This window comes from Phacochoerus africanus, chromosome 8 (genome assembly GCF_016906955.1).
Source record: "Phacochoerus africanus isolate WHEZ1 chromosome 8, ROS_Pafr_v1, whole genome shotgun sequence".
Taxonomy (NCBI): Eukaryota; Metazoa; Chordata; class Mammalia; order Artiodactyla; family Suidae; genus Phacochoerus; species Phacochoerus africanus.
The window spans coordinates 71,025,040-71,037,532 of record NC_062551.1 but is presented as its reverse complement, the minus strand read 5'-3'; the positions used below and the strand labels follow the sequence as shown (position 1 = coordinate 71,037,532).

Below are 12,493 nucleotides of genomic sequence, written 5' to 3'. Positions count from 1 at the left end.
GTGGCTGTGTCCTCAAAGAATTGGAAGACAGCTCTTGCAGTGATTTTCATTGTTGTTGCTGTTCTTCTGCCCCAGACCTTTGTGGTTAGTTTGAAGGAAGCGGCAGGACTGAATTCAAAGTGGCTGGCTTCAGAAATGGAGTGTCCCCAAAACGGAGCCTCAGAATGGAAAAGCTCCTGTGAAAAAAGTAAACTCCTGCCACAGAGGCGTCTGTATAAGGACTACTTAAGCAGGATGCTAGAGAGCCTGGCGGGGTGTTTAGGGAGTTGGGGGTGGGGGGAGGGAGGAAGCAGTGCGCTCCTGGGCTGAAGTGGGAGTTGTCTGTGATTCACTCCCCAAAAAAGACTTGATGACCAGAACATGACCGGGGGTGGGGGGCAGGGAGCCTTACACCTGCGAAACACAGCTGGCATTCCATCCAAGAGAAAGTACCACAGGAGTGCTTCCTCTGGCTCTTGATCTGGCCATTTTACTGAGCTCCCCTGGGCCCAGGCGGAGCTCAGGGCTTTGTGCACAGTGGTCCAGCCAGCATCCCTGGGGAGGCTGCCTGGCTGCTTTGAGGCAGAGAAAAACCCCTTGTGAGGAGCCCGATGCTCATGCAGTGGAGAGAGGTAGGTGGGCTTCCTCTGAGGAAGGCAGAATGTGTTCCGGGTAGATGGACATCAGACATACCGTGGAAGCCAGCAAGTCTGTGGTGTTTCTTTGTCGAAGCTTTTTATCTAGAGAAAATAGCTTTTTCAGAGAGAGACCGTCTCTCGCCATGCAGAGAGAAAATTTCGCCACCATCTTTTAGTATATCTTTTTTTTAGAAATGTTTTTACTTTTTAAATTATGATTTTTTAAAATTTAATAGAAATACTATATGCTTCTATAAAGCTTTTCACCCGAGGAGTTATCTTTGGGTTTTTCTATTGACTTATACTCTGAATTAAATGGGGGCCCAAGAGTTTTTTTTTTTTTTTTACGGCTGCACCTGTGGCACATGGAGGTTCCCAAGCTAGGGGTCAGGTCGGAGCTGTAGCCGCTGGCCTACACCACAGCCACAGCAACACCCAATCTGAGCCACGTCTGACCTACACCACAGCTCACGGCAACACCAGATCCTTAACCCACTGAGCGAGGCCAGGGATTGAATCCGCATCCTTATGGTTCCTAGTCGGATTCGTTTCCGCCAAGCCACGACAGGAGCTCCTGGAGGCCCAAGAATATGAATGTGCATGTGTTGCCATCATCAGTAGAGTTTCTGTTATCATAAGTCTCCTACTCCAGAGGTTTTGGAAGAAGGCAGTAGGCAGCTGTCTTTTTGAGGCGATTTGAAATGAGAGCTTTTCCTGGAATGAGAGACTCGGACCCATTTGCCTTGCAAGTACCGAGACAGGCTCTGGAGCCAGTTGACCAAGTTTTTATTTTTGTACCTTATGTGGAATATAATTAGATGAATGTAGAATGGTGTTCCTTTTGTGGCGCTATCCAGGCCCGAAGATGACAGGGGGCAGCTGTCAGATGCTGTTGAGCAAAGTCTCAATCTGTACAGGGCACGAATTCTTGTTAACACAGGAGTCACCCCCTGGCAGAGCCCAGATGGTACCCAAGGTAGAACCACCCTGACAGCTGGAGAGCCATAGACCTGGTCGTTGGTTCACTCTGCAGACGGGCTTGGGGGGCAGCAATATGCCAGGCGCTCGGCTGGATTTGGGGAAACAGAGATAGATCAGAGGGTTTCTTGCCCTTAACTAGCCAGCAGTCGAGTAGAGGGAGGGCGGCAAAGAAAATTAAATATTACAGGTGGTGGGAAAGAGGAAGACAGAGGGCTCCACGGTGGATAATGGAAGGAGACAGGAAAGCCTTCTTAGGAGAAGTGAGACTTGAGCCAGGTCTAGAAAGACAGCTGAGCAAGAGGCGGGATTCTAGGCAAAAAGCAGCATGAGCGAAGCACAGAGGAACGAAGTAGCGTCTGTGGAGTTGAGCTGTTCACTGTGGCTGTGCCCTAGGGTACAGGGAGGCCTGGGGAGAAGAGGAAAGGGAAGGAGTCCCCCAGGGCAGGCCCTGCCGCCTGCATTTTGGCTTCCCTTTGGCCATCTCGGTTGCTTGCTTCTTATTCCAACAGAAGGGCCCCTGACTTGGCTCCTCCATCTCTTCCGTCTTTATAGGAATTCTGGGTCATGAACACCTCCATCCAGAGCACCATCATTCTTCTCATTGAGCAGATTGTGGTAGCTCTTGGGGGCGAGTTTAAGCTCTACCTGCCCCAGCTGATCCCACACATGCTCCGAGTCTTCATGCATGACAACAGCCCAGGCCGCATCGTCTCCATCAAGGTGAGTAGCCCTGGGCATCCTCTAGAGAGATTTCCAGAGTCCGTCAGAGTCCCTGGACGGTCGGCTAAGAGATGAGACCCCATTCTGGGTGACCGGGTGATGCTCGCTCCGCAGGACTGAACCCAAAGAATACGGTCGTACCTGATGTGTGCAGTTCAGTGACAGAATGCTTCGAGTCCTCTCTGGATTATACTTATGTGATGTCTCCTTTAATGGATTATTCTTGGTAAATGTTTTATTGCAGAGCAGCTTTCTCTCTTATCCAGCAGCTGATTCCTCAATCATTGAATTATTCCAATTGAAATAAGCTCAGAGACAGCAAAGTAATCTGTTAAGTGAAATAAAATGAGAGGGAACAGTGCTACCAGAAGATGTAGTTCAGAGCCACTTCATAAAGGCTTTTCAGAGTCTCCAAAGCGTCTCAATTGTCCATGCACCTGCCGCCTTCCGTGTGCTTAGATACCAACTGTACTTGCTCATTGCTGCGCCTCTCTTCCTTTTTGCAGTTGCTGGCCGCAATCCAGCTGTTTGGCGCCAACCTGGATGACTATCTGCATTTGTTGTTGCCCCCTATCGTGAAGTTGTTTGATGCCCCTGAAGTTCCATTGCCATCTCGAAAGTGAGCACCTGTTGTTCAGGACTAACAGTCATCAAGCTTTTAATGTTTTGTTGAAAATGTCTCCTTTTCATAAGTCCCCAGGCCATCTTTCTGTTTTTTTGTTTAGTTTAGTTTAGTCCAGAAGTGAACAGTTTTGTGGAAATCTTTTTTTTTTTTCTTTTTGGTCTTTTTGTCTTTTCTAGGGCCGCACGCATGGCATATGGAGGTTCCCAGGCTAGGGGTCTATTCGGAGCTGCAGCCACTGGCCTACACCACAGCCACAGCAACACAGGATCTGAGCCGTGTCTGCAACCTACACCACAGCTCACCACAACACCGGATCCTTAACCCACTGAGCGATGCCAGGGGTCGAACCCCCAACCTCATGGTTCCTAGACGGATTCGTTTCCAGTGCGCCACGACGGGAACTCCTATGGAAATCTTAACTGTCCCCATCCCCCTGGAATCTGCGTTAGGTCTGTGTACCCAGAATATGGCAGAAGCCATCCTTCCCCATTTGGCGCTGGGTGCTGTGTGCTGAGTTAGTCCTCGGCCCCTTTTCCCCCGGGACTGGGTGTCAGCAGTTACTGTATGTCAGCGATTGTTGTAGGGCAGCGCTAGAGACAGTGGACCGCCTCACGGAGTCCCTGGATTTCACTGACTATGCCTCTCGGATCATCCACCCGATTGTGCGAACCCTGGACCAGAGCCCAGAACTCCGTCCCACGGCCATGGACACGCTCTCTTCGCTCGTCTTCCAGCTGGGGAAGAAGGTGAGGCAGGAATCCTCAACAGATGTGCTCTGCTACCTGCCTTTCTGCTTTTCTCCCACCTTCCTCATCCAGCAGCTGTTTGTGGAGCCCCCTGTGTGTGCTGAGTGCTGTTCAGGGGTAAGGCAGTCAGCAGGGACGTCAGTCTCGCAGAGCTTACACTGCAGTGAAGCACGGCCTAGAGACGTAGTTTATCTCACAAGAGTGATCGGTGGGAGCGGGGAGACATGCTGTTTCTATCAGGGACGACCTCTCTGATAAGGTGGCATTCAGCAGAGACCTTGGTCAAGGAAAGGCCCATGCCCAGGGAGCCGGGTGCAGGAAAAGGAATAGCAACGGCAAAGGTGTGGGATGGCAGTGTGCTTAAAGGGGTCTGGGGAGTTCCTGCTGCAGCATACCGGGTTAAGGATCAGGCATTGCTGCAGCTGTGGCATAGGTCACAGCTGCAGCTCAGATTCGATCCCTGGCCCGGGAACTTCCATATGCTGTGAGTGCAGCAGAAAAAGAGGAAAAAAGCGGGGGCAGAGAGTTCCAGGAGCAACAGAAGAGCAGTGTGACTTCAGAGGGAGCCAGAGGCAGCGTGCTAGGAAAGGTCAGGAGAGACCCTTGTAGGCTGGGCTGGCGGTAGGCATGGAAAGCAGGCACTGTAAGCCAGTGGTTCTCAGAATGCGATCCCCAGACAGGCAGCGTCCTGGTGCTCGGTGGAACTGCAGAGTCTCGTGCCTCATCCCAGACCTCCCAGGCCAGCAGCTCTGGCTGGGGAGCCCAGCAGTCTCTAGTTTCGTATGCCTTCCAGGTGGTATGATACCCAGTAGTGCCCATCCCTGTTGTAGGCCACGGTAGGTACCTGGCTGTTACTCTGAGCGAGCCGAGCAGTCTCTGGAGAGTGTGAGCGCAGGAGTACTGTGATGTGAGCGTGTATTCTTAGATGATTCCTCTGGATGCTGCGTGGAGATAGACTGGGCCGAGTGCGGGAGCCAAGGCTGTTGCAGTAACGCAGGTGGAAGGTGATGGGGGCTCAGATCACAGCACAGGAGGCTGCCAAGTGATTCTCCTGAAGACTGCAGAGCTGGTCCAGCACAGAAGTCTTATCCATAACGTGGTAACAGTAATATTCTTTTCTCTGTTTTCCATTCTCCAAAGTAATGGTTTCTGGTCTGCTTCCTCTCTTGTTGTAGTACCAAATTTTCATTCCCATGGTGAACAAAGTTCTGGTGCGACATCGCATCAACCATCAGCGCTACGATATCCTCATCTGCAGGATTGTCAAGGTGAGCCGCACTTGCTTTCTGTTTCCGAGGCCCCCCTTGTCTTTCTTAATTGATGTTCTTGTGCTCTTAGCTGCGGGAGTATATCTAGGTCTCTCTCAACTAGGGATTGGCAGACCCTTTCTGTAAAAATACTATATTTTTTTTCGGCTTTGCAGGCTTTAATATGCTTCTTTAACAATTTTCACATGTTGCAGAATATTAATTTTCTATTCTTTTTTTTTTCAACCATTTGAAATGTGAGGAGTTCCCATTATGGCACAGCAGAATCGAATCCAGCTGGAAACCATGAGGTTTTGGGTTCGATCACTGGCCTCACTTGGTGGGTTAAGGATCCTGCATTGCTATGGCTGTGGTGTAGGCTGGCAGCTGTGGCTCTGATTCGACCCCTAGCTGGGAACCTCCATATGCTGCGGGTGTGGCCCTAAAAAGCAAAAAAAAAAAAAAAAACCACCAAAAACAATCGTGAAAACCATCCTTGGCTCTCAGGTCATAGAAAAACAGGCAGTAGCTCTTTGCCACCCCAGCTCTTCACATTTCTTGCCCATCGTTCTCTCACATTTGCCAGTCACATGCTCAGACTACTAAGTCAGTGCTGTCCGTGACCAGGAGTGACCGGCACAGACTGGTCTGCAGTGGGGAACACGGCCCACCTAGGATTCATTTTCCATGACACATGGAACCCTACCTAAATCCTGGCTCTTCCCGACGTTTGGGGGTGTTTTCTAAGCGAGGAGCGCCTGGTGGGGTTGCAGGGTTGTTCAGGAAGCCTCTGGTTGCAGGGCTACACCCTTGCCGACGAAGAAGAGGACCCTTTGATTTACCAGCATCGGATGCTGAGAAGTGGCCAAGGGGACGCACTGGCTAGTGGACCAGTAGAGACGGGACCCATGAAGAAATTGCACGTCAGCACCATCAACCTCCAAAAGGCAAGTCCGTCATCTCCTGGGGGCTTTCAACACTTTCAGCTCTTGCTGCCTCCCACTTAAAACAACCAGAAGCCAGCCCAAGCATTTTTCTGAAAATCTAGATACCATGAACTTAGGTCATTTTGTTTTCTCCAGGTATCTGAATGGTCCAGTTTTTTTAAGAGAAGGAAAGAAAGAGCAAAGAGTCTGTTTGTGTTCCCGGAGCTTTGACAGTGGAACACTTTGTTGCAAACAGCATTCTCATTTTCTACAGGAAAATAGCATTCTCATTTTTTTACGCGAACAGAGCATAACCAGTGAGCTGAGCCTGAAGCAGGCTCTGGAAAGCAGGGCTTCTCAAACTTCTCAGGCTCACCAGACTGTCACGTGCTGGGGAACTTGTTGGTAAAGCACTTGTTCTGACTCAGGCAGCCCGAGCTCCGGCCTGGGCAGCCTGCATTTCTAACAAGCTCCCAGGTGATAAGGCCGGTGCCAGCGGTCTGCGGAACCCATTCTGAGCAGTGAGAGTTTAGATCTTTGCAGACAGGTACTACATTTTCTATGCAGACCAAAGCCTGCAGTATAACCAGCTTCTCACCACGTATGCCACCAGCCATCCACTTAAAAACAGGCAGTTTCTGAGTTCCTGCTATGGCACAGCAGGCTCGGCGATTGTCTCTACAGCACCTGGACATAGGTTTGATCCCCAGCCAGGCACAGTGGGTTAAAGGAGCTGGCATTGCTGCAGCTGCATGGTAGGTCACAACCGTGGCTCAGATCTGATCCCTGGCCCAGGAGCTCCTTATGCCACAGGGTGGCCATAAAAGAAAACAAATAAAAAAAGAAAGAGGCAGTTTCAAAGCATCCCTAATTATTCTAAGCAGAATAATCTATACTTCACTGAGTTTTAAATTAACATACCAGGAATTCCCGTCGTGGCGCAGTGGTTAACGAATCCGACTAGGAACCATGAGGTTTCGGGTTCGGTCCCTGCCCTTACTCAGTGGGTTAACCATCCGGCGTTGCCATGAGCTGTGGTGTAGGTTGCAGACGCGGCTCGGATCCCGCGTTGCTGTGGCTCTGGTATAGGCCGGTGTCTACAGCTCCGATTCGACCCCTAGCCTGGGAACCTCCATATGCCGCAGGAGCGGCCCAAGAAATAGCAACAACAACAACAAAAGACAAAAAAAGACAAAAAAAAATTAACATACCAGGTTGTATATTTTCCACATTTTTGCATTAGTCTTTTGTACTGTAAGCAGCAGCCAGTTTGGATCTCAATGTGGTGGTATTCTTCCTTTATCAGCAGCTGGCCCAAGGCGGCTGCACTTCCTGTGCAGCAGCAGATAGAGGTAAAGGACTGGACAGACCAGGGTCCCAGCTGCTTGGCCCCTTCTTTGAGGCACGCCCGTAATGACTTGCACGCAGAGCTCTGTGCGCGTGTGCATGCTCACACACAGCTGTGCAACACTGGCGTTTCTCCTGCTGTGAGCCTTACCCACACAGACAGCTGAAAAGTGACTGCTGCTGAGAAACATTTGATGATTTAATATGAAAGTGGTCAAATGCCCCTGGTTCAGGAGTGAGGAGCAAGGGCATCCGTCACCTGGCCTTTCCAAGCAGTGTTGAGGCCACGGTGCTGACACCTCACACTTGAGGGAGGTCAGGCCCGGAAGGCTGGATGCACGTTTCCACCCAGATGTTTTTGGCCTGCCTAGGTTCAGAGTGTCTTTCCAACCAGACAGCTGTCTACCTGCCTTAGGGCTTTGCTCTATTTTAGGAAATTCCCCAGTGGTCTAGTTTGCTTGTAGGAAGCTTTGCTTTCTACCCAGCACTTAGAAAAATAAGTATATCCTTTGCCAGACAGAAAAGGGACTCTCAGTCCCTCTCACCTGAGAGAACAGATCAGGTTCAAAAACCCTGAGCAAAGCTTTCCACAGCTGACTTCTCAGATCATTTCACTGAAAAGTAAATTGTGGAGTTCCCGTCGTGACTCAGCAGTTAACAACCCGACTAGCATCCATGAGGTTGTGGGTTTGGTTCCTGGCCTTGCTCAGTGGGTTAAGGATCCGGTGTTGCCGTGAGCTATGGTGTAGGTTGCAGACGCGGCTCGGATCCCGCGTTGCTGTGGCTCTGGCGTAGGCCGGTGGCTACAGCTCCGATTCCACCCCTAGCCTGGGAACCTCCATGTGCTGTGGGTGAGGCCCTAAAAGACAAAAAAAGAAAAAAGAAAAAAGAAAATTGTTTTTCCCCATATTCATGTGATGATAATTAAGGATTAGTATGTTTGTCAGTTTTCACCAGCTTTCAAAATAATAATTGGCCACCTCAGTCACCTTTCTATTGACTATGCTAATAGGTGATTTGCCTGATAGAGAAAACATGAAAGCCGTTTATAGATTCCTCTAGGACGCCTTCCAAGGTCATCATTTGGATTTACCTTCTAAACGAATAAGCAGACGTTCCATCCGCACACATCCCTGGTCCCGGATGAGGAAGTCGGCCGTGGATGGGGGATAAGAGGAAACTGGCTGGGGTTTGAACAGTTGCTGTGGAACCCAGAGAATTGAGAGTTGAGTGTGTTTTAATGACAGAGCAGAGGGGGAAAGGCCTCTGTGAGGGATGTAGCTTGTTTGATAGATTGCAGTTGTGGGTCAAGCTAAAATATTTTGAAGACCAATTTGCTACCACTTACCAGATGTAATGGCGCTAATGGCAGCTGTCGCCACCACCTCCGTTCGTTGAGGGCTCCCGTGCGTCAGGCGCCGTTGTGAGCGCTTCGCCCGTGTTGCCCCATTTACTCTTCTCAGTAGCCCTGCACGTTAGGTGCTGTCCTCACCGTCCCCATTTCGTGGATGTGGACACTGAGGCACTGAACGTTTGAGTGATTTGCCTATTGTCAACTGGTAAATGCTGGAGCCAGGATACGAGCCAGGTATGGCCCCAGGGACCAGTCTCTTAACCGCTGTGCTGAATTGCCTTCGCCTTCCCCAAGCAGGTGTCATCAGCGGGCAGAAGACTTTAGAAATACTTGCTTGTGTGTGTCTGGCTTTTAAATGCCTGTGCTATGGTGCCGCTATCCAGAGACCTGCTGTGTAGGAGGAAACCAAAAGTCTGTGATCAGAGGGGCTGGTGTCCCGTTTCGTCTCACAGAACAAGGCCTGAGACTTTGGTATCTAGTGTCACTCACGCTTCTTTCTCGTTCAGGGGTTCTCCTTGTAGGGTTAGTGAGAGTCCTTCGTGTAATTCTTTAGTTTGTCTCTTATAGTATCTCTGCTTCAGTTTTTGACATAGTGGTTGATGGAATGTGACTCACTGGCGATTCCTCAGAAGCTACAGCCCACCTCCGTTCTCCCAGGGAGGTGACGGCCTGCCTTGGTGGTGGTCAGGAGGTCAGGCGCCTGGAGGCTCTCCCACTCCCTGGACCTCTTCACTTGAGAACTGCTGCTCTGACTTAGGTGTTTTCCCTGGTCAAGGGAGGATCAAACATTGTTCCACCAGAAGAATCTTTTAAGGGTCTGTTTTAAGGTGGGGATTTAGTAGTTGGGGCTAGGCCAATGCAAAGAGATGTCATTTTGATAATAAGAGCAGCCATTTTTTGCTCATCTTGTCCTTCAAGGCCCTTTGGGTGCTTTACCCATAAAGAAGGAAGACTGAGGCTCAGGTGAAGCATATAAGTAATTTGCCTAGTGCGCTGCTGCAGCTGACAGGCAGAGCCGAGCTTCCAGCCAGGTTACTTTCTTGCTTTTTTTAGGGCCGCATCCACAGCATATGGAGCTTCCCAGGCTAGGGGTTGAATCAGAGCTGTAGCTGCCGGCCTACACCACGCCACAGCAATGCCGGATCCTCAACCCACTGAGCGAGGCCAGGGATCGAACCTGCATCCTCATGGATCCGAGTCAGATTCGTTTCTGCTGAGCTACAGTGGCAACTCCCCAGCCAGGTTTCTAACTTCAGAGTAAATGGCACTCACCCCTAGAGCACTGTTACAGAGCTGTTATACATGTCAGCCTAGTTAACCCTTAAAACACCCTAGAAGGGGGGAACTGTTTCGACACTTGGCAGATGAGGAAACTGAGTACAGAGAAGCTAAGCACCTTGCCCAAGATCAGACCCCAAGAAGCTACACACCTGGGACTGGAGCTCAAGCTGCTGAGCTCCACAGCGTGAGGCCGCTGCCCTGCACTGCCCTGCCCGGCTCCAGAGCCCGAGTCCTCCCCTCCTCCTCCTCCCTCAGCTGCCCCTGCCAGAAGCTCTTGAAGCCTGGCAAGAGCTCAGGGTTTGAGGAGAGTTGGGAGGGATTAACTAACAAGTAAAATTCAGTCTGTCGACCTCCAGTGTCTCTTCCACCTTAGTGTCGTATGCTCTAGGCTCTTTCTCATCTGATGGTCACATGACTGCTCGTGGTGTGAACCTGAGCGTGTGTGTCTCCCCCCCGCCCCCGTGACTCCTCTGTGAGACGAGTCAGGGTCCGAGGGCCCAGGGCCCTTCGCAGTCTGCCTTGTTGGCTGCATTCTGAGGGTGACAGTCCCCACCCACTCTGGCTCTCTAGAGCCCTCCGCTCTGCAGATAGAGTCCAGCACAAATGAGGGCGAAAACCGGGTTTCTCTCTATGGTGGAATATTCCAGAGGTTGCTGCTTTTGCTTTATGGTTTTAATTAAATATTACTCTTTGATATTTGTACTCAGGGAATTTTATCATGAAAGGTATAATTGTGTAAATCAAAGAAGTAGAATAATCATTAGGCCCTTAGAACTGATGGTTTTGTATTTGTTGCCTGTGGCATTACAGGCCTGGGGAGCTGCCAGAAGGGTCTCCAAAGATGACTGGTTGGAATGGCTGAGGCGGCTGAGCCTGGAGCTGCTGAAGGACTCCTCGTCCCCGTCCCTGCGCTCGTGCTGGGCCCTGGCTCAGGCCTACAACCCGATGGCCAGGTACGCCGCGTCGGGGGCTCCCCCCTCCCAGGCTGCACATGGGATCACGCAGAAAACATGATAGAGAAAAGTTCATTCTTATTAGCAGTGATGGTGAAAGGGTAGTTTTAATTTTAAGCTCTGGGGGAAAAGATAAAAAGGCAAATGGGACAGGCTCCTAGTATAGAAAAAGCATCCATCTTAACCTCGCTAGTGAACCTTACCTTTGTAGACTTAGGTCCAAAAGTTTAATTACAAAGTCATTTTAACCCTGAAAACAGCTGTGTAATAGTTTAATATAAGCTGTTTCCAGCAATAAGGATGCTCCGACTATTCATTGCTCTGTGGCAAGTACCCCAGGGCCAGTGGTCTGAAATTATTTATCTGGCTCATGCAGCTGCAGCTTGGGCAGGACTTGTGGGACCAACTCGTCTCTGCTCCACACAGTCCCCAGGGGTGTTTGTCCCCGGACTAGAGGACCCACTTGGAAGATGGTGCATTCCATGTGTCCAGCGAGTGGGGCTGACAGTCGGCTGGAACTCAGGTCGTGCAGGGCCTCGGCCCCTCTGTCCGATTGCTCTGAGGGTTGCTCGGGCTTCCTCACAGAGTGCTGGCTGGGTTTCAATAGCCAGTGTCCCCAGGGGAGGGAGGCAGAAATGCATGGTGCTTGTATGACCCAGTCTCAGAGGTCACAGTGTCACTTCTGCGCCACTCTGTTCTTGAAGGCAGTCACAAAGGCCCACTCAGGTTTAAGGGGAGGCATGGATGCCACCTTTTTATGGGAGAGTAGAAAGACCCAAGAAGAGCAGATAGAACAGGAGATAGTGCTGCAGCCGTCTTTGGAAAATGGAACTCGTGCCATAAACAATACTGTAAACCTTAAACAGTGAATATTTTTTTTTTTTTAAATTTAAGTGCAGTGGATTTAGAAGGTTGTGCCAATTCCTGCTGTGTAGCAGAGTGACCCAGTCATATACATACATACATGCCCTTCCCTGGGTTACCTCCTATCACGGCCTGGATAGAGTTCCCTGTGCTGGACAGAAGGACCTCATTGCTTATCCATTCTAAATGTCATAGTTTGCGTCTACAAACCCCGAACTCCCTGTCCATCCCATTCCTTCCCCGCTCCCTCTTGGCAACCATAGGTCTCTTCTCTATGTCTTAGACAGTGAATCTTAAATAGCCGTTAAGAATTTGGTTTAGCTGTGACTGTGGTGTAGGCTGGTGGCTACAGCTCTGATTTGATCCCTGGCCCGGGAACTTCCACATGCCTTGGGTGTAGCAAAAAAAAAAAAAATTTTTTTTAGTAAAAAATTTGATAAAAAAAACTTTCTTATTAAGTTTTAATGCATCTAAAAGATTTATGGTAGAATGTAATGAATGAAATGAAATACAAAAGGGTGTGAACGTGTGATTCAACTATTAAAAATATACGTATATAGGAAAAAAATTAGAAAGTAATATAATCATGATTATCTCTAAGTAGGAGGATTTTAAGGAGAGATTATTTCCTTATTCTTTGCCGTATTTTCTAAATTTTTGTACAGTGGACAGTCTTTATGATGAGACATTATATGGTGATTTGATTAATGATCCTTTTCATTAATGAGAAGCAAAAAAGCAAAGTATTCCATTTCCCTCTCTTCAGCACGGCTTGTTTGCTCTTTGAAGACTGTGGCTTGGATGCCATGATTTGGTTCATCTAACTTCTTTC

At 49.6% G+C, this 12,493-nt stretch overlaps 1 protein-coding gene across 1 annotated transcript in view; it reads left to right on the top strand.

Moving 5' to 3' along the window:
* The window catches only part of MTOR (mechanistic target of rapamycin kinase), a 125,666-nt gene that overhangs the window by 36,078 nt on the left and 77,095 nt on the right, over positions 1-12,493 (top strand). The window contains exons 21-26 of the mRNA XM_047791785.1: positions 2,151-2,318; positions 2,825-2,937; positions 3,527-3,689; positions 4,865-4,957; positions 5,737-5,883; positions 10,655-10,797. Coding sequence (XP_047647741.1) covers positions 2,151-2,318; positions 2,825-2,937; positions 3,527-3,689; positions 4,865-4,957; positions 5,737-5,883; positions 10,655-10,797 — 827 coding nt within the window. The remainder of the gene's footprint in view (positions 1-2,150; positions 2,319-2,824; positions 2,938-3,526; positions 3,690-4,864; positions 4,958-5,736; positions 5,884-10,654; positions 10,798-12,493) is intronic.